The sequence below is a fragment of the Parastagonospora nodorum genome (genome assembly GCF_000146915.1).
Source record: "Parastagonospora nodorum SN15 chromosome Unknown scaffold_5, whole genome shotgun sequence".
Classification (NCBI taxonomy): Eukaryota; Fungi; Ascomycota; class Dothideomycetes; order Pleosporales; family Phaeosphaeriaceae; genus Parastagonospora; species Parastagonospora nodorum.
The window spans coordinates 1,265,704-1,287,191 of NW_001884553.1; the positions used below are offsets into that span (position 1 = coordinate 1,265,704).

Genomic DNA, 21,488 nt, shown 5'->3' on the forward strand with positions numbered 1-21,488 from the left:
TTTTGCCACCGCGCGATCGCAAGAATATCGCACATACTCCAACGATTGCTCCAACGAAGAAGAGTTTCTGCGCAGTCGATAGTCCCTCCACAGCTGAGGTTGATATAGGAACCTGGGTCTTAGACTTGTCCCCTTTAGCGGCAGGGGGCGAAGCAACGTCCACGACGCTGCTCGCTTTTGGCTTGGGTGCAGTGATGTCGAGATTCTCATCTGCACTAACAGGCTCCGCAACACCATATGTATCTTGAGAGAAAGAAACTATCAGCAGCTCTCCAACCTTGCAAGCCAGCGTGATTCCGCACTGGCTTAGAGTTCGGCGTGTATACCTTCCTCAGGCACCTCGAGCTCCCCGCTCTTGGCAATTTTGACCGTCTTGACCGGTTTGTCGCCCGAGCCCTTGGGCACGTTCTCGATCTTGTCAACGACATCGTAGCCCTCAATAACTTCGCCAAAGACAACGTGGCGGCCATCAAGCCAGCTTGTCACGACTGTAGTGATGAAAAACTGGGATCCATTGCTGCAATATGTTAGGTGAGGCGATCAGAGGACTACAAGCTGAACGTACGTGTCTTTGCCCGAGTTGGCCATGCTGAGGAGACCCTTGCGAGTGTGCTTGAGCTTGAAGTTCTCGTCGGGGAACTTCGCGCCGTAGATCGACTTGCCGCCAGTGCCGTCTGCGAAGGACGTCAGCGTGTTTCGAAGTGAAGAGAGCAACAAGAACTTACCACCACGAGTAAAGTCACCTCCTTGAATCATGAACTGATTGATGACGCGGTGGAAAGTGGAGCCTTCGTAGCCGAAGCCTTTCTCTCCAGTTGCTAGAGCGCTACAATGATGTCAGTTCTTGTTGTGGACACAACTTTAGGCTCTGGTATAGCATTCTGATGACTGCTTTCTCCTATTTCTGGCATTGTACTTGATATCGATGAAGGTGTGGTCGTACCGGAAGTTTTCGGCAGTCTTGGGGACTGTCATTGCCGTAGAGGCCAATGACAATGCGTCCGAGCTCTTCATCGCCGTGGGTACATGTCGAAGTAGACTCTCTCGCTTGACAGTACTTCAGTAACTATCCACAACGAACATGATGCGCGATCGCTTCCGCTGTGGGTAATCTTGGGTCCCTTTGTCGCCTCCAGGAGGTCTGTGCAAAGAACACGAAAGTGACCGAAAGGATCAGTAGGAAAGGAGATGACGAATCTCTGAATGGAAGCCATGATGACTGGTCGAAGTGGAGGCGTCAATTGGAGGGCGGGTGGAGGGGTTTTATGGTGCAGCTGTGCCCCTGGAGTCGCTGGGAGCTCTTATGAAACGTGGTGTTTCTTGAGCTCCGCAGCGTCGCACTAGCCGCACTTGCGGGTCGGAAAAACCGCCGGAGGTTTCGCGCCCGCCGCAATGCTGTAGCAGACCCAACTCAATCAGCCACCAGGCAACTGGGCTCTCCGGGACTGCAGCACAATGGTGTGTATTCAAATGGAGGCCAAAGACTATCACTGATTCTTGCAGGTGTTTCTGAACGGCTTCAACTTTACTGAGGCGACGCTTGTCAAGGTAACTCGCCCCCGCGACGCGCGATTGCGACTCCCAACCTAACGTGCCCAGCGCTCCCTCGAAAGCTTTTTCGGCATTGGTCCAAAAGTCTCGCAAGGCCTGATGGCCAAGTTCCACATCCATCCATGGGCCAAGGTCGGCAGCCTGAAGAACACGACCGTGCTGGAACTTACTGCAGAGCTTTCAAACATGAAGATTGAGAATGATTTGCGCAGAGAAGTGCAGGAAAACATACGGCGGCTCAAGGACATGGGCACATATCGAGGACGACGGCATGCAATGGGCTTGCCTGTCCGGGGGCAGAGAACAAGAACACAGGTACCGATGTTCGTTCTTGGTCGCTATGCATCCATGCTGACCCAGGCCAGATCACGACTGCACGAAAGTTAAACAAAGGTAGAACGAGGAGGCCAAGGACGGGTACAAGTTGTAGTCGAGAGGGCAATTTGCCATGTATCATATTGTACAGGCACAAGTATGCATGGGATGGCGTTACAAGACTTAGCACATGTCATTGTCGCGATAGCAGCGGGAGCCAACGATAGTTTTGTAGAAGCGGTGCTTACATCTTCTGGCCCCGGACGACTGTCAAGCGCGATTTCAATGCAGCATAAACACACAGATTTCCGACTTTATTACAAGATGTCCTTTCGTGTGACACTTGCATTCTTCATCCCGTGTGATTTCTCGGTTCATCCTATATGCTCCCACGTGTACATCGTAAATCAGACGATCATCTTAGAGAAGTGTTTGCTGGTAGTGTTGGCGTTGGCAACGCAAACGAAACTAAAATCAGCTGGCGCCCAAAGGTGTGGTCAAGGCCAATGCGATCGTATGGTCTTATGCTCCATGGCGAGAGACTTCACGGGGGACATGCCGTCGTAAGGATCGCGATCACGAATGGGTCGCACGTCGGTATTCGCCTTTGAGTTTGCAATCATATATCTAGCAGAGCTAGATAGAGAGTTCTCTAGGCAAGCTTGGTCTGTGGCTCATTGTCGATACAAGCTGCCTACAAGAATCACTTACGAATGCGTGCAGTATGCAGAAGTACTTGCAGCTTTATCGGCCTCAGGCTCGCTGTGCGCGTCATTGGAGGTGACACTCAACAACACCTCACTTTTCACTGCAAGCTGGCCTGTTATACAACGGAGGAAAGCAAGCAGTATTGTTTTTTCCCTGCGGATACTGTGTATGTCGTCTCCATGATCCATGACGGAAGAAGTGATCGATCAGGAGACTCGTTGCCTGAGAGGTACAGCTCCGCCGACCGTTGGACACTAGTGTGTGATCGACGGCGGCTCCCTGCATTCCGCATTCGCGTGAGCAATCAAGAGTTTCAAAAAGCTCACACATTCGCAGAGTCGTACGATTGCGCGGTGCAGTGCTAAGGGATGTTTGCAGATTGCCATGCATCCATGACACATCATGTAGTGAAGTAGCAAGTACGGAGGCAGATGCAGGACCGCTTGGGCGCCGCACAGGTCCACAGTTCAGCCTGGGGTTGTCAACTCAGAGCGACTTGATCGACGCGTAGTGGGGCAGCGTTCATTTGGTGGTGTCGAAAAGCTTCGCCTACGATATGATACACCATGCTCGAAATACGCCATGGCAGCGTCCAAGCCAATTGGCGCAGGGGAACGGGCAAAGTCTATGCCACACACCCTCGAGCATGGTCAGAGGCTAACAGGGCGGACTCGTATGCAGACTGTGTGGAAGCAGACGGTGATGACGGCTAGCAAGGCTTTGGCGTGGTCCAATGGGCCGGCTAAAGAGGCCCTTTGACGCCGACCGCGACGAGACGGGCGCTCCACACGGTTTCAGTTTCTGGAGCGTCTGGGTGCGGGCATTTGGGAGGCGATCATGGGGGACAAAGCGCTGCAGGACGCAGGAACAGGTCGGCTAGTAGCCCGTTTGCGTGAGGAATGGCTCATTGGGGGGGGGGGGGGGGGGGCGTTGAATTAAACATTGCCCATGCTAGTTGGCCGCTCGTCACAGGGCCCGAAAGCTAGGCGCGTAGAGCAGCGAATAACACCGTCGGCACGGCTGTTTGCACATGACTCTTGTGGTGTGGAACGTGGACAAATTTCTACATAGCGGTGGTCTGCCTCAAGTCTCGAGGGCGTGCTAGGGGCGAAGCGAGCGCTGCGCTGACAAGACGGCGGCAGACGAAATTCGAATCCTGCGCGCGCAGTCCAGAGACGCACGAGGTTGCGAAACACAGCTGATCCCCACCGCGTCGCTGGTCGCATAGCCGTCTGTACCTAGGCATACCACATACGGGCTGGCCCATCAACCATCGGACATGCACCCAGCACCCACAACCGGGGCTAGTCTCGGTTACGAGCCAGCATGAGGGCTGATGCCGATGCTGATGTTGATGCTGATGCTGGTGCTGATGCAGCCATCTCGACGACGACTTGGCCTCCTCCCGCCCTTCCAGCACCCTCACCGTCCCTTGCGGCGAGCATTCACCCGCCCCGCGACTCGACGCGCTCGCAGAACGTGCCGGCCACCAGCGCAGAGCAGCACCGTCGCGCACTGGCAGGCCGTCGCAAGCCCGCCCCAAGCCCTCTGGTCGCCAGCAACAGCATTGCCACGCCCTATCACGAACCACCACGATCGCCGCGCGAGAAGCTCGACCAGCTGCTGGCCGAGGAAGAGCTGCACCACCAGCAGCAGCAGCAGCAGCAGCACCAACATCACCACCTCCCGTCTGCACCTGCGAACATTCCTACGCCTGCTATTTTTCCTGCCACAACTCCCTCCACCACATCACGGCGTCCCGCTGGGCATGCCCAGCTCCGTCACGCCTCGTCGCCCACGTTGTCGTCGTTGGCGGGCCTCTCCCCTCCCTCCTCGCCCGCCGCCATGCCCCCGCCGTCGCGTCCCAACCGCCCTGAGACGAGACCTACAGCCCCCATCCGCAGCCCATCGATGGACTCAGCCGCCTCGTCCATGTCCTCGGGCGCCTCGCAGCGCGTCCCTGTCGGCCATGCCTACCGCCCTTCGCAAGACACCAGTCTCGCCTAACCCGCCAGACATGGCCGGCCCCTCATCGCCGCGGCAGGCTCTCCCGAGGCCGCCCTGACGTCCATGTGGAAGGACAAGCAGAGCACCGCGAACCACAACGCCCAACTCTGGCGGCTCGTTGAGAAGCAGCGGTCCATGGTCATTGGCCTGCAAAAGGACCTCGAGCGCGCGCTCAAGGACAAGGACCGCTACCGTCGGAAGCTGAGGGAGCTCAACGACCAGGCGCCTCCAGTGCCCGGCGCACTGCAGCGCTCCGACACACTTGCCTCAACCGCCGAGCGCGAAGACAGCCAGTCGCCCGCCCTCAGCGACAGGCCCGAGGAACCCCCTAAACACCCCGAGCACAAGACGTCGCCTCTAACTCAGCAGCATCCAGCACCGCAGCTGATTCCCGACTCGCAACTAGCACAATCCCCCTCGCACTCGGAGCCCCTGACCGCCTCGAACCCCGTCTCGAGCACCAATTCCCCCACTGACTACTCAGTGCAGCCCCTACACGTGGGCAGCAAGGGACTCGGTCTGAACACGCTCCTGCACAACGAGCCTCCCTACCCCCAGCCCCCGCAGCAGCCTTTGAAGCCTGAAACGCCGCCACCAACCACCACCCCTCCGCCCTCCGACTCACGACTGCATCCCCCCGAGCTTTCAGTCACGCAAGCAACCCCCGTGGTCGGCGGAAATGGCTTTGAGTCCCCTCCACTTAAGACCACACAGCCGCTACGGAAGGCCCCTCCAGCTCCACTGAACCTCTCCAAGCCCATTACAACCAGCGCCCACCTCCACCAGGCTACCCGCGACGATGTTGACGACGAAGACTACGACGATACACTCGAAGCCGACGAGATCCCCATTGTCGAACAGCGGGGTCGGAGGAAGACGCGCGAAGATGACGACCGGGTCCGGGAAGCCATGGCTGTGAAGGACGAACAAGCCCGGAGCAGGTCCAAGAAGAAGAAGAGTGGGAGCAAGGGCAAGCAGACGCCCGGCGCTGCAGAAGCTACAGATCTGCCCCAAGCGCAAGCTGCCGCACCGCCCCTCTCCCCTCGCCAGTTCAACCCACTTGTAGCTGGGCTTCCACTGTCTCCGCGGCACCCTCCACCAAGTTCACTGAACGCTTTGCTCAGCCCCACCAACTCGGACAGCTCCATGATGGCTAACCGGAGCGTCGGCTCTTTAGGATCGCCGCTGATGAGTCCCGGTCTTCCATCAAGTCCTCGGCCCACCGACAGACCCCTCGGATCACCGCTGCCCAGACACCCTAAACAGTCAGTAGCATCTCCGCCCATGTCGCCCAGTGCAATAGTTCATCCAGCCACGCGAAATCTGCAGCAACTCGGACCACTTCCACCGAACACACCTCAATCATATCAATCTCCGCCCGCAGCTCAGCCAAACAATGTCAATCCCTCCTCCCTGCTGGCAGTTCCCGGGGCGCAGCCAAGCCCCGACTCTAGCTCGAGCAGTCCGACCCTCACTGAAGCTCCGGACGCGGAGCACGTGTACAAAGGCCTCGTCTCTGATCAGTACCCCGGCTTGCTTCTTCCTCCGAATGCTTTACCCTCCATTGAAGTCAAAGTATTCTCCTCTAGGCTCCGTCCATCGCGACTCAGTTTCCTGGCACCTAGACCACAAGAAGAAGATCCGGTCTTCATCCTTGCCGTATATTCTCGTTCGAACAATAAGCAACTCTGGCGAGTGGAGAAGACCACTGCTACACTGCCAGTTCTGGACTCCCAGCTGAGAGCGTTATGCGATCTGCATGCCAAGGTACCCGAGAGAGCTTTGTTTGGTGGGCATGCTCCAGCTAGAATTGATGCTCGCAGAATTGCCCTCAATGACTACTTTGACACGATTCTCGAGACGCCTATGAGCGAGGACGCTGCTTTAATCGTCTGCGATTATATTTCGGCTGATGTCATTGGCGCTCAGGCTGGAGACAGACTGAACCCAGAACCCACTCTTGCCCCAGTAGAGGCAGTCCCCAAGACTCGGCAGAGGAAAGAAGGCTACCTGACGAAGCGCGGCAAGAACTTTGGTGGCTGGAAAGCTCGCTTCTTTGTGTTGGATGGACCAGAGTTCAGATACTACGAAGTCGAGGGAGGCGCTCATTTGGGTACCATAAAACTACAGAATGCTCAAATCGGCAAGCAATCTCAGCAGCAGTCGAATCAGTCGCCCCAGAGAAAGGATGACACAGAAGATAACCAGTACCGACACGCTTTCCTCATACTTGAGCCTAAGCGTAAGGATTCTTCGAGTCTTGTGCGCCACGTGCTCTGTGCTGAAAATGACGAAGAGCGCGATGCGTGGGTCGACGCTCTTCTACAGCATGTTGACTGGCCTGAGGACACTTCGCCTATCGAAGTACCAGTCCCTGCAGCCGCTCGACTACAGAAGACACAGCACAATCAAGAGTCTCCACGTCCATCAAGGAAGGATAGTCCAGATCAAGCAAATCTGGATCGACTTCAGGGTCTCAGTTACGATGACACCATTGCCGCCGAAGCGCCAGTCCGCGGACCCCACACTCGAGAAGCCTTGGCCAGTAAGCCAGCACGAGGATCGCCAAAGAACTCCACGTTCGCTCAAGACAGCTCAGGTCATTACCCAGCCATCTCTGGTCCTAGCAATGGCGCGCCAATCAAGGACGCCGAGTTCTGGGGCAACAAGTCGTCCTCTGGACAAACTGCAGTCAAGGACAAGAAGCGCAGCATCTTCGGCTTCAGGGGCCGAGGTGGCTCCTCTGATCTTGCCCCCGTTCAGATCAGCAGCGGCCAAGCATTAGGCCAAGTTGAATACCGCGCACCGCCTCCGAATCGGAGCATTTTCGGCATTCCTCTACAGGAGGCTGTGGAATACTCTCAACCTGCTGGTGTCAATGTGCCATTGCCTGCTGTTGTCTATAGGTGTTTGGAATACCTCCAGGAAAAGAAGGCTATCAACGAAGAAGGCATTTTCCGCCTCAGTGGCTCAAATATAGTCATCAAAGGCCTCCGCGAACGCTTCAATACAGAGGGAGATATTAGGCTCCTCGACGGACAATACTACGATGTGCACGCAGTGGCCTCTTTACTGAAGCTGTATCTGCGTGAGCTACCGTCTTCGATTCTTACTCGGGAGCTACATCTAGATTTTTTGAAGGTTCTTGGTGAGTTGTATACTCATCTAAATAAGACGAATGACTGACGACCTACAGATATGGACGAGCGCAGCAAGAAGATCCAGACCTTCAACGTACTTGTACATAAGCTGCCTCATGCCAACTTTGAGCTGCTGCGTCACTTGTCCTCATTCTTGATCGAGATTGTCGACAACGCCGGGTTGAACAAGATGACTGTCAGAAATGTTGGCATTGTCTTTGCACCGACACTCAACATACCAGCACCTCTCATATCCTTCTTTCTGACCGATTTTGCCGATATTTTTGGCACAGCTCTAGACGAAGCGAGCTCACCCATCCACGAAATCAGGAGCAACTCCCACCTCGGCGACGAGGCGATCCGTTCACCTAGGAGACAAATGTTCTCTGATCTTCCTACGCCTGCGTACAATCAGACGTCCTTCCAACAACACTACGATCGACCTTCCCAGCAGTTCCAACCACTTGCAGCGCCATCGTATCCACCTCCGCAACCTCCACAACAGTCGCAAGGCCAAAATACCGGATACGATGCTGGATTTATACCTATGCGCCCTAGCTATGAAGCTCCGTCTTATGAGCAGCCATATCAGGGAGGCGAAGGATATGGAAGTCTCAATGGTGCTGTTCAATCTGGCAGTGCCAGAGAGCAACGACAGAGACGGCGGGAAAGTGGCATGCTACTGATGAACATGGGTGGACCTCGAAAGGGCTCGAACGGTTCTACTCCGCGAGGAGATGGTCGGCTGGATCCGCGAGTAAATCCACTCATGGTGCGTGAGGAGACGGCTTTTGATTGAAACTCCAGATCCTCAACACGGTAGCTTACTGCCACCTAATTCGTACTCTCTCGATAATTTTTGTTTTCTAATAACTGGCTGGCGGGACTGGATCTGTGGCCACTAGGAAGCGTACGGGGACAGAGGCTATGGCAGTTCCCTTCTTTATTGATACCCGGCGTTTGGATGAATGTCGGCCTTTGTTTCGATTCGCATACCCGCCTGCTTTGCGCAGGCACCTTTGGTTTCTTCGTTTTTTCGAGATGTCATTCCATATTGGTTTCTGACCACAGGAACTTCGCAGACATGTTACTGTCTTCGCTCTTGTATAAAGCCATGTCAGCTAGAGTCAAGACTGCTGCAGTCACTAGATAGCAATCGCATTATGTTGTTAAGTGACGCTTGTCAGGAGCTATTCCGGTTGCTATGAGACTTGCATGAAGCTATTGCATCGAAGAAGCCGCGGTTTTCGCTGGACCGAACTACTTTCGGCAGGGGTTTCTGCCTCAATGAAGACTACAGCAAAGCCACTTTAAGTAATCCAAATCTTCTAACTAATATGGCTGCGAGTACGATTGCTAGTTCGTGGATCTTGTTGGCACTTCAGACGCCTATTTTAGCAGGTAGGTGGTGAGCGCTTGACACGTGCAGAAGGAGACAAGAGAACGCACCTCCTAATGGGGAGGATGACCGCATAGCTTGCCTGTCGCCACATCCTGAAGCAACATTCTTCCTTCCCGAGTGAGAGAGAGCAACAAATCATGGCCTCGAGCGCAGACAGACCGACACATCACAGAACATCGGTATCGAAATCTTCCCTGTCAGCAAACGAGTACGAGCATCAGTTCCGCTTTCAACACACCGTATTCATGTCTCACCAATCAAACATTGCCATGGCCGCTGCCGTCCAGTCTTCCGTTATTGATTGTTGGACAAGCAGTATTCACAAATCTTTGGAAGCGTGCGAAGGCAAAGTCCGGAACCACTGGCAAGCGATGGAATCCAAGTGTTTGGGGTTGCTTCGTGCCCATTGATCTTTGTGAGTCGTCGGAAGGAAGATGCGAGTATCTAAACCTGGTAACAGATGAGAAGGCATCACTACACTTTTCTATTTGGCGAGCTGTTTCGGTATTACTGCTTTCGTGTTGTTCCTTCCTATCGCCTATAAAATTGAACAATCCATCCAACCTCCGCGACCTTCCAGTAAGCCATTCTCACAGAGCTCTGTCGACTAGCTGTGCAAGATGGAGGTTCTGACTCCTCAACATGTTCGCGGGTATACATAGCTACAAAATAAATGAGAATTCCTACTCTTGAAGATGTTCGCAGGTATGCACAGGTCCGTTTTAAGTGGGCAAAAAGCTTCGTACAGCTTCAGGATCATGCATCCAACTCGCCAGTGTGACATGTCAGCTCAATCACTGTCACTGCTGCTACTTTCCTCATCGCTACTATCGTCCACCGACGCGGATTTTACATCGGATTCCACCGCGAGCTTCGCTAAGTTGGCCAATCTCGGATCGTAAGGCTTCATTTGACTAGAATTGGACGGAGTCTTGGCATCAACAAGTTGCTCCCGGAGAGTAGGAAAGCCGGTATATCTTGCAACTGCACGACTAGCTTCAGTTCGTGCGGCATTCAAGGGCAATGGGATAGGTGTCTGTCGGACCTGCTGCGAGAATGTTGGCTGGCTGGTCGCTGGAAAAGAAGGTGTGGAGACTGGTGCGTTCTGGAAGGTTGGCGGTGACGAGGTGATCTGATATGGAGCGGCACCTGGTAGACCAGTTTGCTGAACATCAGTGTCACTCTCTTCCTCGGTCGAGCTCTGATCATGAGCTGATGGCGAATCGCTGCCGGCAGCAGTCCCATTTTCAGGTTTTGGCGGTACCGCCGATGGCTCTTCAGAAGCACGATCGCTTGCCGAGTCAGCTGTTGACGGGGAGTGAGTGAGGTAACGTGCTGGCTGGCGCAGGTCGGGTGAGGATTTGGTGGTAAGAGGAGTCTTGCACGGAGGGTCAAGGTTTTTGCGAGGCGTAGCTGCACTGGTCACGGCGAGTTGCTCAGGGTGTATACGTGGTCTTCCACGCCTTCTGGGCTGCGCTGACGTTGACGCTGACGCTGGGCCTTCGTTCTTCGAGGAGGTAGTCAATGATGGCACGGGTGCCAATTCAGCCGTTTTCGAGGTATTGACGTCCGACTGGAGTACGTTTGCGGGCTTCTTCAAGGTGCCAGGCCTCCTAGGCGAGGACGAGGCTGGCTTAACTGGAGTACGCAGAAAGCCGAGTGCGGATCGGGGGGTCGTCACATTGCGACCATAGGTCGACTTTGCCTTTTTCGGTTCATTGGTGAGGAATTCCGGAGAACTAGGCACATCGTATACGTTCGGTCGCCTGGTCGCAACACGCGGCGGGGTCTGGGGCCGTTGTGCCGACGTGGGCGGCAGGGAGTGTTGTATGGCTGACTCTTGGGTGGTCGATTGTGGTGTTTGCACACCCTCCTTGTCCGCATCTCCATTCGCATCGTGTGTAGAGACAGCCAGGTGCTCGTCAACAGGTCCAACTGCCTCGGATCCACGTCTCGGGCCTGCCGCGGGCTGCACAGAACCAGCGGGCGTTCTGGAGGGTGTGCGCCGAGAAGGGCCATGTTCTTGTGGGAGCTTAGGGCTCCGGTGGGGTGTCGGACGATGCCGTGGCGGTGGAGAGCCGAATTCGGGGGACTCTTGCTTGATTGCAGGGGCAAACTCAGCCTGTCCCGTGCGTGTGCCATTGACGAGGACCAGAGAAGAGGATCCAGTGGCGGATCTGCTTGTGCGACTGCTTGTGCGACTGTGGCTGCTCCTGCTCCTGCTCCTGCTCTGGCCGCGGGTGTCGTGTTCGGTCGAGGGTACGGGCTGGTCGCGCGGCGGGCCAAGAGCATCGAGGTCGATTGCTTCGACAGACTGGTCTGTCCGGCGGCGCTTGGTCGCGGCTGGCTGTTCTAGTCCGCGGGCGCGCTTTTGCGCATGAGCAGGGCGCAGGCTGGAGGTGCTCGGCACGGAGAAGGCGCGGTCGAGGAAGGTCGGCACGACCTTGATCAGGCGCAGCGTCGCATCTGTCTCGCCCTCGTAGATGGAGCCGACCGTGTCCGTCATGAAGAGGTCGCAGTCGTAGGCGTCCTGCAGCTTCTTGATGGTGAAGTTGGCCGCCTGCTGCGCGTTGAGATAGCTGGTCTTGTAGCGATGCTCAATCTGGCCCCAGACGGTCTCAAATGTGTCGTCGGTGCTCACGGGCAGCGCAAACCTGCGTCCCTTGAAGCTGGCGAGGGCGTGGGAGCGGTACGGTCCGTGGGCGTCGTCTGGCGCGAGGGGAAGCACCTCGATGGTCAGTCGCATGCGCGTGCGGCCGCTCGGGGGCGCCATAGCTGTGGCCATGTCGCCCGGCGGTGCAGATGGACCTGGTGGGCGGGGCGGAGCGGGGCGGGGTTGTGTATCTTGTTGTGTATCTTGTTGTGGTTGTGGCCGTGGTTGTGGTCGTGCTCCTGCTCGTCGCTGCACGTCACAAACTTTTGGCTCGGCGATAACGCGGACATAGGCTCCCCACCGCCTGCAACGGTAGGTAGGCACTTCCAACGTTGCAAGTCGCTCACGTCGGCACGTGAACTCGCGTCGGGAGTGTGAGGCTGCAACCAGCACCTGCAGCCTGGCCAAACCCACATTGAGGATAGGACACAATTACCTGTCGAATTGTATGAGCTCATCGACGCCAATACAATGGCAGTGTGATTGTACCGCTATTCACGCATGATGCAAGCGCTGAGAAAAAGCAGTGTAGCACACTTGTCTTGGATCTGCTTGTCAATCAAGACGTTGATCATCGAGATGATCTTGCGCCACTGCATTCGACTGCTCGACTCTGTGCCTATTTCGGCTAGCTTTCGCTGCTGTTCATGCAGGTGAGGCCTTTGCCCGGTCGTCGCAGAACCAGAGTCAAGACGCACCATGGTGAATCAACATCGCTAGACACTTGAACCTCCCCGAGGTCTAATGCTAGAATTGCGCGGTGCAATGACAAAATTCCGCACCATGCTTTTTCGCCCGATGCACCGGGGGGCCAGCACATCGACAACCTTGCTCATGTATAAAACGAGTTACAGCTACGTCTCCAGTCATCTGGCATACTCCATACATTTCCACTCCATAGCTCGAGGCGCCTTTGTCCTTAATTCTTACAAAGCTGTCGACTTGTGCAGTCCACTCTTGTGAATCATGCCTCTTCGATCAAGACTTTCTCGGCGTCTCGTTGACCAGCAGCCCAAAGAGCAACCCCCTGACGATTACAACGTTTCCAACGATTTCAATGACGATTGGGACGGCTCCAGCAATAATGACAGTTCCAGCGTTTGGGAAGGATTCAGCGATTCGGACAATCCCAACGATGCGGACAGTTCCAATGGTTCTAACGACGATTCCATCGATTTAGACCATTCGGATCCTCACCGCCAGGTGAGCCATGATGAGGGTGTGTTGTCAGCTCTCGAATCTATCGTCGGGGTTTTTCAAACTGTATCACAAAAGGTATTTGTTTGCACACTTTCAATCGCGAGCGGTCACTAACATGGATCAGAGCATCTCGAATGCGCCCAGCTTTGATACCGTGTTTCCAGACAGCATTCCGAACCATGCTGTGGTTGTCCGTAAAGTGGAAGGCTTCGCAACATGGCTTAGAGCAGACACTCCAAGCAAAAAGAGGCACACTGCAGGATGGTTCTGGGGCCAATTCGATGGCATGGAAGTACCTTCCGACCTCCCGTCTCCTGGTCCCTTCATACGCCACATCATCGCCGAGCCATCTCTCAATCTACTCTTCTCCGACGGTCGGCTAGACGATACATTACGCGCTAAGATTGATTCTGGGCCCGCAATGCAGGTTCGCACTGCAATGGAACTTATGGAAAACGTTGAAGATCGATGTGCGAAACTAAATCTGATCTGCATCGTTATGTATATCTATTTCTTCGTCACATGGGACCCCAACTGGTCAAAACGGCAGACAGGATACAACCGCCTTCCTCGCCCAGGATCGATCCGATCTGAGAAACTCTACCGCAAAATGTACAGCAACTACACTGCGCTCATAGATGAGCATCACGAAAATGCAGCGAGCCTGGAATACGATGACTTCAAGGAAAAGGTCATGGCCTGGGTACAGAGCGGTTCCAAGTACGTTTTCTTAGCACACAAGCTATCCTTGGGCAGTCTGGTCGTGTTACAGGCGAAGCTTACACCTGCGGCAATTCAATTCTGCGGCAAGGGAAATGAGCGCCCAAACTCCAAAGGATTAAAACTGCGCGAAGAAGTGCTCCAGCGTCTAAGCCGATGCGGCCTTGTAAGAAAGGCGCAGCATGCAGATGATATGATGCACACCTTGTTGTGCAATCTGACGGGCATGCGCCGGTTTGGGAGATACCCGGGATTTGACCAGAGGCATGGTTTTTCCATGTAGGAGCTTTTTATCCAACATGGCAGAAGTGTCTACCATGTCCGAAGGAAGCCAACTTTGGCAATAGTCAGCGCATAGGCGAGCTAGATAGAGGAGTTGAGAGAAAATTTAGACTTAACCAGAATAGCTTACAAACTAGATGTTGAATTGGATCCTATTGTGGCCATAGTCTAGCTGAACGCGACAGACAATCCGCTCCGGGGGCAGAAGGTGTAAACGAAGTTACTGCTAAGATGACCAGCTAGTTAGTCGTTGTCTGAGTCGAATCGCCTCATCTCTGCTTCTTTGTCGTTGGAACACATGTGCTGATCGACAACAGGGACACAACAACCCTGCAGTGCGAAGATGGGGCTCGCGTAATTACAGCCGCCTCCGCACTGACCAAACAAAGGCAATTCGAAGTGGATACTGAGACGACGTCTTATGAGATTTGCACAACCAATCATCCAAAACGAGTAAAGTCACTGCTACAACCTTGGAAGCGACACAATACCAATCAGTGCAATAGCTTCATACCCGCCAGCGGCTCAAAAAAGAAACTTCCGGTACCCGTACCCGGGTGATACTCTAGATCATGTGGGACCAGTTGCAGTGGCCTGTAGCTGGCCTCTGGCCACGGGAGTGTTGGATTCTAGACCCAGTCGCCTCAGGATAAAGAGCGTTTATATGAGCGCAAACAGAGTCTTGCAAACAGTATATCAAAGGCTCTTGCAAGGACTGCCTATGTATAGAGAGGTAGTCACCTTAGTAGAAGAAGTATCTCATCAGTTGCGCATCTTCGTCCTGTGAAAGGCGAGATAGTTGTGCATCTCGATCACTCGCCGTCGGGACAAGCGTAATTTCGAGACGATGTATTTACACACAGAACGTGGTAGCGCGCTGAGGCAGAAACACAGGTAGGTCCACGGGTATGTGCAGGCATCCGCGCGAACGCCACTGACTTTGAAGCGTAGCAGCCAAAAACGAAGGGCTTCACAGCCGACAACTATGAACGCATTCCTCCAAGAGGACAAGTAGAATTACATCGCACCTTTGCTGCCCATCGCAACGCAATTCAAAGAACACCGTCTTCGTCCCGATACTCTGATCTTGTCACCTTCATCCTCTTCAGATGGTCAGTGATGAAACAATCTAGAACACAGTATGTGGGGGCCCAGCCTCTTCTCTCTGGCATGTGGCTACCATGTCACCCTTGTTATCCTTACTATATACATGGCACGCCCGATTGTGTTTGGCTGTCGGCTCTCCTTGGACCGTCCGCCCGTCACACGGTACGAGAGAACGCAAGTCTTCTACCAAGGCCTCATGCTCATGCTGCGCAAGAGTGGACACAAGTCTACCCCTGGCTTCTTCTTCACCCCGCTAATTCTCCTTGTCTACGAAGAGCTTCGATCCCCTAACGACTGGATGCACCTGGAATTCTGGCTCATGGAGGACGGACTCAAGAATCTTTCGTCTCTGGAGCAACAAACTGTCAAGATCATCCAAGACGATGTCTTTTCTGAGTTGGCTTGACCACAATACCTACAAAGCGATAAAGTCCTTACAGCTGCGCTCAATGGGCTCTTGACTACCGTCCGAGCCGCTGATGCCGCTGCTATCCACCTGGCCCAGCTCACGTGGACTTCACTATCTTTCATGCGAGAATTCAACAACTCGGCGCGTCTCAACATCACGAGATAACAGTCCTTGGGAGCTCATCTTACGACGCCCAGCCTTCAATATTATATGGAGCCGATTGAGACGCTGGACGCCCTACTGGAGCAGAACAACATTGTGCAAGACATTCTTCGGCTGTGGTGTTCAGAGCGCTGGTATGATGGCAGCGAAGCTCGGACTTATATGGCATGTGTTGGGGATAGCCCATACTATAACACGCGTGCCTTGCACGTCCAGCGCCAACACGGTGCATACCGGAAGTGGAAGCGTGTGGGCAATCATCTTACTCGGCTTATTGAAGAAGTCAAGAACGTTAAGCGCCACTCTCCGTCCCTGGTTGCCTGGTTCGGTAACATTACGGAGGAGGAACACTGCATTCGCATGCCAAGTGAACAGTGGCGATGCTACGTTAACGATGCAATGAATGCGATCCTCTATGGAGACGCTTCTTGGGAGTTGGTTAGACAGGCTTATAGCCTCAAGACGCAGTCAAAGCTTCTCCGCATGCTGAACTTGGTTACATAAGGTGCCTTGAGCGAGGCTTTGGGGAGTTTATGTTTGTACAGAGGAAGGCTCTCAACGCCTACGGTACCGTAGAGTGTTTCCTTCTTTCTTCTTGTCTACACATGTGCAGACTATTGGTCTTCTGTTGTACAGTCGCGAATGAATACCTGTTTTATCCCTATGATTGCATGTTGTATTGGCGACGTGTCTTGTCCAAGCTCGAAGAAACTCGTGAATGCTAGGTGGTCATGGTACACTAGCCGGCCAGTTGCGCTTCGACTTGACCCTCTTAAAGAATCGCGATCGTACAAACCTGTGATGATCTCATGTTGAAATGGACATGGAGGAAGAGGAAGAGCTGGACAAGTTCACGTACATCCTCTTCGACCCCAACGTCTATCTAGCCGAATTGTCCGTCGGGTTCCGGACGCAAAGTTTCACCAGGCAAGGCACTGTGAAGCTGATGATGGGATGCGGTATAGAGTAGCGGGGGGCAGAGACTTCTGGAGGCCCTTGAACGAGCACACAGAGACCACCTCGTGTGCATACAAGAGGGCGGGCTCATCGAGTGCAACTCCCTTATCTCGCTGGGGTCTATATCCAGGGATGACCACGACTGCAAGCCCGAGCAGAAGATCCATCCGAGTCTTGGGTCGCGCTGAAACCCCTCAGACGGAAGAATGCGAGAAAGCAGGGCGGACACACGTCTGACGACCGCCACACTTTTAGACAATATTCAAGAACCAAGGTGAAAGCAATTGGAGATGATGACCATCATCTCGAGGAAGGAAATTATAGAAGACACCGGAGACATGAGTCTTGCAGGCGTAGGAGAAGGCAGACTCTGGACATATGCCCCGGTGCGCGCCTCGTCAAGGAGCCCTCGAGATGACTATGATGTTCAAGCTTGGCGATAGTGTCGTTCACGTGGGCACGGTTCTCTCCGTAAATGAACATCGCAGCGAGATGTACATCAGCTTTGAAAGCAATAGGAACATGAAATTGCAACCCTATAGAAGGGCGCGCCGAAGCACTTCAAGAACTCGACTTAGACAGGCTTTTTTGGGGGCGGCGACTGCAGCACTCGCGCATGTGGCGTCAGGGGGCGTTGAGCGTTCGGCATGTTCGCTGCTGCGACACTCATCGCTGCATGCTGTGGTTGAGCTTAACGCTGCCTTACTGTAAGGCAGACTGCGGGCATAGAAGGCTCAGGTTGACGAGAAGTACTTATATTTAACTAAAGGTAGAATAGTAGATAAAGAGTCTACTAAGAGAAGAGAGTAGCTAGCTATATATACTGCAAGGTATATAGGCGCTAAGCTAGCGTATACACTAGCCTAGAGTAGACTAGCTAAAGTAAAAAGAAAGAGAAAAGAAAGCTAAAGTAAGTAAGATATACTAGAGCGTAGATAGTAAGTTAGAGAATAAGTAGTAAGTTAAGTAGAGATGCTTTACTTATATATAAACCTCTCTAGTATCTCTTATATATGCTTCTTCTAAACTTAGTAAGGTCTCTTAAGCTATAAAGAAAGCTAAAAGAGCCTAGAAAGTATTACTAAGCTTAGCTAAAGATAGCTAGAGCTTAGTAGAAAGTAAAGAAAAACTTTTATAAGTTTCTTTAGTTTAGCTATATAAGTAGAACTTAGCAAATATAAGTTTATAGTTTTAGTATAGCTATATAGATTACGTAAGTTTTATACTAAATTTACTTTACTTCTATAATCTTTTTTATCTTACTTACTCTATGCTATAAAAATTAAGCTTAAAACTATTTAGAGAATACTTAAGAGAGTAAGTTTTTCTAAGAATATTTTAGATATTTATGCTATAACCTCTGCTACTAGCTAGATATTTATAGTACTTTAGTATAAGCTTAGTTTTAGTAATAATAATGCTAGCTTAACTAAAATAAAAAATTTTAAGCATATATATTTACTTAGTAGATATAAGCGCTTTAGCATAAGCTTATTAAAATTAGATTAGCATAGTATAGCTAAGTAAAAAAGCTAATATAAGTATAAAGTTTATTATCTCTTACTAGAGCCTATTATAGATGCTTTTAGTAGCTAGTAATATAAAAATTACTTTTCTAGAAGCAAGAAAAAGAAAAAAAAAAGAAAGTAAAGTATACTAATTTTCTAGAGCTACTACTAGCAGCTAAGCCTTAGAATATAATTAGAAAATATAGTAGACTAAAGAATAAGTATTATAAAGCTAAGATAATATAGCTTTATAAAGATAGCTTCTTAAGAGAAGTAGTAGAAGTATAGTAATAATACTATCTACTATTATCTAAGCCTTTTATAAAGTTTCTATCTATTCTTATTACTAGGTTTCTCTAGCTAGCTTATTATTAATTCTTAGTCTTCTAAGTAAGGCTGCTAGTTATAAGAGAGATAAAAGTAAGATAGCTTTAGCCTCTTAGAGTGCTTATAGTAGTAGAGAAAGGCGTTATAATTTTTACTAAACTTAGTAGCTAGTTCTTAAGTAGAAAGTAGGTTATTAGTCTATTTAATATAGTAACACTACTAGCCTTTATATAAAGCAGATTTCTGCTATTTATAATCTACTACTACGTTAATATACTATTTAGAGTGTTTACTACTATTAGAGTTAATAATAGAAATTTCTTTAGGCTATAAGAGTACTTAGTTAGATAGTAGTTTAGTATCTGCTAGCTATAAGAGCTATAGGTAAAATACTAGAAAGATACTATATTAGATTATTTCTTCTAGTAAGTCTAAGTAGTATACTTAACTATTATAAATTATGCAGGTTACTATATATAGGCCTGCCTATTAATTCTTAAACTTCTTAGTAAGTTATAATATTAACTAGTTAGCTATGCTTAGCTATACTTAATCTTTAATTTTATAAGCTAGCTTACTATAGCATAAGATATTAGCATAGGCCTACTACTTCTACTATACCTAATAAATCTATTCTTTTAAGTATACTACTAAGTTAGTATTAGCATTTATTAGTTTATTAGCTTATACTTATTAACTTTAAAGCTATTTGCTAAGCTTAGCTATAGCTTCTTTGCTAAGGTAAATTCTGCTATAGAGATAATAGCCTAAATCTGCTATAAATAGTATTATACTAATAGAAATATTAACTATATTATTAGCTTAAAATTCAGCAATATATAGAAATAATACCTAATTATCTTAAGTAAAGTTAATAAATTATTAGAGATACGTTTTTAAGAACTAATTATATTGCTCTATCTAGCTATCTATCTCTAGGTAGTAGCTAGTAGATAGTTTCTACTTAATCTTAAGCCTAGCATAGATATATTTCTAAAATTTATATATAAATATAGTGCTGCAATCTAAGATAATATTAAGAGGTAGCTTATAATTCTTAAATACTTCTATAAAGTACTATGCTACTTTAATAAAGTTATAAGTAATAGTTAGAAAGAAATAGTGCTACTTAGTTAGTTAGTAGCTAATAACTAAAATATTATAATATTAGAAACCTAGATACTAGCTAGATAGAAAGTTTTAAATATAGTTAACTAAAAGATCTATCTATTAAGCATTTAAGATAAATAGTAATTACAAATAGCTATACTTACTATTATAAGAGAACTTTATTTAAGAGTAAACTCTATAAGTAGTGTAGAATTTCTTAATTAACTAGGCTATCTTTAGCTAGTAGTATCTCTTAAATATAAAGTAAAAGATACTACGTAGTCTCTTATAGCCTATAATTTTATAGTTATAGCAGAGTTTAAATATCTAGCGCTAGAGGCAGGTATCTAAGAGAATATATAGCTATGTCTAGTTAATAAATAAGCAGTATTCTAGATCTTTACCTAAAGAAGTAATATTAGCTTATAAGAAGAAGTAGCCTTTCTTATAGAATAAATTAAGTAGCTTTATAGCGCTGCTATTAATTACTATAAAAGCTACTAGCGTAATAGAGTTATTTTTATAAGCTATATTAAGTAGTTCTATAGTAGAATAAGGTATCTTTATTATAGAAGAGAAGGCTAGAATTTACTATGCTATTAATCTAGTCTTGCGCTAGCTTATCTTCTAATTTCTTAGAGTCTAAGTTATTATAGTCTAAGGCTATAAGGCAGAATTTAAGTATCTAGCGTTATTCTAGTAAAACCTAGTCTAGTTTCTTATAGTAGAAAGTGCTTATAGCTTAGAGTACTATCTAGATTACTAGTTATATATTTAGCGCTAGTATCTTAGAGCTAAGAATAATTATATTATTATTAGTAATACGTTTATCTATAGCATCTTCTAGTATATTCTATAGCTACTAGCTAAGAGCATTAGCTTTAATATTAGTATTTCTTAGTATATAAGTAATCTTAAAATTAAACTATAATAAGAATAGAGACTAGCGTGCTTATCTGCAGTTTAGCTTCTTTATAGCTATAAATATTTTAAGGTTCTAGTAGTCTATAATAACGCTAATTTAGTAAGGTATTCTAATTAACTCTAGTTTCTATTATTTAAATGCGCAAATAATCTCTATAAGCTCTAAGTTATAGATATTATAATTATACTTAGCTAGAGAGTATTTCTTAGAGAAGAAGCTAATTGGTTGCTAGTCTCTATTATTATTTTCCTATTTTATAATGCTATCTATAGCCTAGGCAGAGGCATTAGTATAGACTCTAACTAGTTTTTCTAAGTTAAAGTATTATAGTATAATATTTAGCTAAAAGGCGTCTTATAGCACCTTAAACGCTTATTAGTATTTATTAGTAACTTTAAACTTTTTATAGCAGGTCTTATAGATAACTAGCTTAGTAGAGTTCTTAGAAGGCTGTTTTTTAATATAGGCTTTAATAAGTTTTATAAGAGGTAGAGTAATAGCAGAGTAGTTTTTAATAAAGCGTTAGTAGAACTCTATATAGCTAAGAAATGCTAGTATCTTAGTAGCAGTAGTTAGCATATGCTACTTATTAATAGCTATAATCTTATCTAAGTCTATTTTAACCTCTGCATTAGTAATAAATATGCCTAGAAACTTAACTTTTATCTAGTATAGTTTAGTTTTCTTAAGGTCTATATAGAACCTTTATGCTTAGAGATAGTACAGAATACTTTTATAGTACTATATATATTCTTTTACTATCTTAGAGTAGACTAGAATATTATTAAGATAAGTAGTGTAAAAATTATCTAGATAATTAAATAGTGTACTATTAATAGCGCGTTAAAACGTAGTAGAGGCGTTATAGAAGCTAAATAGTATAATATAATATTTATAGATATCTAGTTATATAGAAAATACTATAAGCTATTTAGAGCTTAGCTTTATTTATATATAGTAAAAAGTATAAATAATATTAAACTTTAAGAAAATAGTAGCATTATT

At 48.8% G+C, this 21,488-nt stretch overlaps 11 protein-coding genes across 11 annotated transcripts; 8 read left to right on the forward strand and 3 right to left on the reverse strand.

Moving 5' to 3' along the window:
• Window positions 1–9: 9 nt before the first annotated feature.
• On the reverse strand, window positions 10–1,312 carry SNOG_03959 (hypothetical protein). Its single transcript, XM_001794450.1, has 5 exons — window positions 1,103–1,312; window positions 944–1,043; window positions 726–826; window positions 566–674; window positions 10–517 (listed from the first exon to the last, which is right to left on the reverse strand). The coding sequence occupies exons 1-5, from the start codon at window positions 1,212–1,214 to the stop codon at window positions 307–309; spliced, it is 633 nt and encodes a 210-aa protein (XP_001794502.1). The 5' UTR covers window positions 1,215–1,312; the 3' UTR covers window positions 10–306.
• A 143-nt stretch (window positions 1,313–1,455) lies between these two features.
• On the forward strand, window positions 1,456–2,189 carry SNOG_03960 (hypothetical protein; the record flags this gene model as incomplete). Its single annotated transcript, XM_001794451.1, has 4 exons — window positions 1,456–1,458; window positions 1,504–1,548; window positions 1,600–1,866; window positions 1,917–2,189. The coding sequence occupies 4 exons, from the start codon at window positions 1,456–1,458 to the stop codon at window positions 2,091–2,093; spliced, it is 492 nt and encodes a 163-aa protein (XP_001794503.1). The 3' UTR covers window positions 2,094–2,189.
• Window positions 2,190–2,363: 174 nt separating this feature from the next.
• Window positions 2,364–2,762, reverse strand: SNOG_03961 (hypothetical protein; the record flags this gene model as incomplete). The annotated part of the gene is made up of 2 exons (XM_001794452.1): window positions 2,364–2,493; window positions 2,578–2,762. 2 exons carry the CDS (start codon window positions 2,760–2,762, stop codon window positions 2,364–2,366), a joined length of 315 nt encoding a protein of 104 aa, XP_001794504.1.
• Window positions 2,763–3,156: 394 nt separating this feature from the next.
• Window positions 3,157–3,454, forward strand: SNOG_03962 (hypothetical protein; the record flags this gene model as incomplete). The annotated part of the gene is made up of 2 exons (XM_001794453.1): window positions 3,157–3,223; window positions 3,288–3,454. 2 exons carry the CDS (start codon window positions 3,157–3,159, stop codon window positions 3,452–3,454), a joined length of 234 nt encoding a protein of 77 aa, XP_001794505.1.
• A 446-nt stretch (window positions 3,455–3,900) lies between these two features.
• Window positions 3,901–8,407, forward strand: SNOG_03963 (hypothetical protein; the record flags this gene model as incomplete). The annotated part of the gene is made up of 4 exons (XM_001794454.1): window positions 3,901–4,559; window positions 4,590–7,669; window positions 7,778–8,126; window positions 8,314–8,407. 4 exons carry the CDS (start codon window positions 3,901–3,903, stop codon window positions 8,405–8,407), a joined length of 4,182 nt encoding a protein of 1,393 aa, XP_001794506.1.
• A 651-nt stretch (window positions 8,408–9,058) lies between these two features.
• SNOG_03964 (hypothetical protein) lies at window positions 9,059–9,197 on the forward strand (the record flags this gene model as incomplete). The annotated part of the gene is made up of 2 exons (XM_001794455.1): window positions 9,059–9,122; window positions 9,151–9,197. 2 exons carry the CDS (start codon window positions 9,059–9,061, stop codon window positions 9,195–9,197), a joined length of 111 nt encoding a protein of 36 aa, XP_001794507.1.
• Window positions 9,198–9,913: 716 nt separating this feature from the next.
• Window positions 9,914–11,908, reverse strand: SNOG_03965 (hypothetical protein; the record flags this gene model as incomplete). The annotated part of the gene is made up of 1 exon (XM_001794456.1): window positions 9,914–11,908. One exon carries the CDS (start codon window positions 11,906–11,908, stop codon window positions 9,914–9,916), a length of 1,995 nt encoding a protein of 664 aa, XP_001794508.1.
• A 1,183-nt stretch (window positions 11,909–13,091) lies between these two features.
• Window positions 13,092–13,979, forward strand: SNOG_03966 (hypothetical protein; the record flags this gene model as incomplete). The annotated part of the gene is made up of 1 exon (XM_001794457.1): window positions 13,092–13,979. One exon carries the CDS (start codon window positions 13,092–13,094, stop codon window positions 13,977–13,979), a length of 888 nt encoding a protein of 295 aa, XP_001794509.1.
• Window positions 13,980–13,995: 16 nt separating this feature from the next.
• SNOG_03967 (hypothetical protein) lies at window positions 13,996–14,221 on the forward strand (the record flags this gene model as incomplete). The annotated part of the gene is made up of 2 exons (XM_001794458.1): window positions 13,996–14,042; window positions 14,146–14,221. 2 exons carry the CDS (start codon window positions 13,996–13,998, stop codon window positions 14,219–14,221), a joined length of 123 nt encoding a protein of 40 aa, XP_001794510.1.
• Window positions 14,222–15,188: 967 nt separating this feature from the next.
• Window positions 15,189–15,491, forward strand: SNOG_03968 (hypothetical protein; the record flags this gene model as incomplete). The annotated part of the gene is made up of 1 exon (XM_001794459.1): window positions 15,189–15,491. The coding sequence occupies one exon, from the start codon at window positions 15,189–15,191 to the stop codon at window positions 15,489–15,491; it is 303 nt and encodes a 100-aa protein (XP_001794511.1).
• A 982-nt stretch (window positions 15,492–16,473) lies between these two features.
• Window positions 16,474–16,801, forward strand: SNOG_03969 (hypothetical protein; the record flags this gene model as incomplete). The annotated part of the gene is made up of 2 exons (XM_001794460.1): window positions 16,474–16,550; window positions 16,669–16,801. The coding sequence occupies 2 exons, from the start codon at window positions 16,474–16,476 to the stop codon at window positions 16,799–16,801; spliced, it is 210 nt and encodes a 69-aa protein (XP_001794512.1).
• Between the last annotated feature and the right edge of the window lie 4,687 nt (window positions 16,802–21,488).